The sequence below is a fragment of the Naegleria gruberi genome (genome assembly GCF_000004985.1).
Source record: "Naegleria gruberi genomic scaffold NAEGRscaffold_690, whole genome shotgun sequence".
Classification (NCBI taxonomy): domain Eukaryota; phylum Heterolobosea; class Eutetramitea; order Acrasida; family Naegleriidae; genus Naegleria; species Naegleria gruberi.
In genome coordinates, this window is record NW_003162887.1 from 1 (window position 1) to 2,171 (window position 2,171).

The 2,171-nt window shown below is 33.9% G+C and overlaps 1 protein-coding gene across 1 annotated transcript; it reads left to right on the plus strand.

The window, feature by feature from the left end:
• On the plus strand, positions 1–1,200 carry NAEGRDRAFT_76951 (uncharacterized protein; the record flags this gene model as incomplete). Its single annotated transcript, XM_002668092.1, has 2 exons — positions 1–1,026; positions 1,148–1,200. Coding segments are annotated over 2 exons (1,079 nt in total), but the record flags the coding sequence as incomplete, so codon positions are not given.
• Between the last annotated feature and the right edge of the window lie 971 nt (positions 1,201–2,171).

Below are 2,171 nucleotides of genomic sequence, written 5' to 3' on the forward strand. Positions count from 1 at the left end.
CAAAAGATAGACAACAAGTTACTGTACAATGGAAGGGAAGTGATTTTTGTGATTGTCTCAATAAGAATAATGTTAATTTGGGTGGAGGTCAGTTCGTTTCAGCAAATCAGGTACTAAATTTAGCTAACAAGTGTATATCTGAAGAAACAATTAATTTTAAAGTAGATGGTGCTGTTTCCAATGATATTAAACGTTGGATCGATGAAGCAATTAGTTCTGTCTTGAAAGATATTAATATCAACAGAGAAGATACTACACTGATTAATCAAGCAGAGAAAGCTTTGGCTAAAGGTTTAGGTTTAGATCTAAAAGATTACCAGCCAATTACCTCCATGTTCGAGCTGTATGATAGCTTGTGTCATCTAACTAGCTTTGAAACCGCCAATCATGAAATTCGTGAATGGTGGAAGAGGAATAGGGAAAGTCATGGCGCTTCTGTCTCAGTTTCCGCTCCATTAATTGGTGATCTATTTTCAGGTTCTGTTAATGCAAACTATGACCAAATCAACGAAATGATCAATAAGGGAGTGTTTTCTAATCAAGCAAGTTTTATGAACCATTTGGAAAAGTTGAAAACAAGCAAAGGTCTACAACCTGTATTTACTTCTCGTTCCCTTAATCTTGTTGAGGGTGGGTCATTATCAAAAGAACTCAAAAAGATTATTAAGGTAATTGGAGTTGAGTTGATTTTGAAAACAACAAGTAAGAAGAAATCAATGATTTTAGCCAAAGAAGATGACCGGAAGAAAACTGTGGACAGATTCAAAAGTTTAACCGATCAAGTAACAAGCTTATCTAATACGATTACAAGCCTTAGCTCAACAATTGAAAAGATTATCTCACACATGAAATATCCACAATATGAATTAATAACAACTCCCAAACCAGACAACATAGGTGATTGGTATGTAAGCTGTCCTTCAGGATACAGAGTTAACTTTTGCGGTGTCATGATGCCTCATGGCACAGGTCAAAATTTTTACTATGGAATAACCACAGATAGTGTTTCATGTTTGTGTTCTGTAGGTAAGAAAGACAACAAGATACCATACGAACCAGGTCAGATTCCAATATGTAAAGCTCATTGCATTAGGACTATTTATAGTGATTTAACAATTAATATCTAACAATAAAATCCTTTCATCAGACTTATTCAATCAATCTTGTAATGTTGAGTTGCTTGGAATGATGCAACGTTAGTATTTCGATAAATTGTAAACAATAAATACTGACAATAGTTGTTCGACATCTCTCCGCTCATTAGCATCCAGTAAGTGGGCCAAATAAAGATTTATATCCTTTAAGGCAGGTTCTGATGTTGATTCACCAAACGGTGTCTCAATTCTTGAGCTTTTAATCCATTAGTCTTAAATTATATATTTTATTATTTTGAGTGTTTAAAAACATTGAACTGTTTAACCATTTTAAAATATCTTGTAAGGATAAATGATGGACAATAAAGATGTACATCCTTCAAAGCTGGTTCCAGATTTTTCACCAGTTAGTGTAAATAGAGATACAGGAGTGGCAATTGGCTTGAGAAAATTGAAGGTCTTGAAAATAGTTGCAATTCTTATTAGCTCTGCTCAACCAACCTTGCATATTTCTTTCAGAAATAGTTTTGTTCATCATACCAAATTCAGTCTTCTTGTATATGATATTTGAATAGAAGAATATATTACCGATAAATACAAGTGAATCGAAAATTTCAAAGAGCTGTTTCAAATATTGTTGATGCTTCTTTGATATGTTATTGAACTAGATCTAATTTAAAATAAAGTTGGTGTTATTCCCTTATGGTGGTCCTTGGTTACTTAAGCCGGTTTTCCTGTAGATGTTTATGATTCACATTTTGTGTGAATGAATGGCTACGGCCATATCACGATGAATGCACCTCATCCCGTCCGATTTGAGAAGTTAAGCATCGTCGAGCCACATCAGTACTGAGGTTGGAGACAACTTGGGAACCTGTGGTGCTGTAGTCTTTTACTCTTTTTGTTTTTGTACAGTATTAAAGTGTTTTACTTTCTTTTATGAGAGATTAAGGATGTTTGTTAAATTCCATTAACAAAAACAAGGTGATTTGTGTGATGAATTCAATTTACAAACATATACCAACTATCATTGGATTGTTAAAAATTGTAAAAAGGCATNGGGTGGAGTTTCGCCAC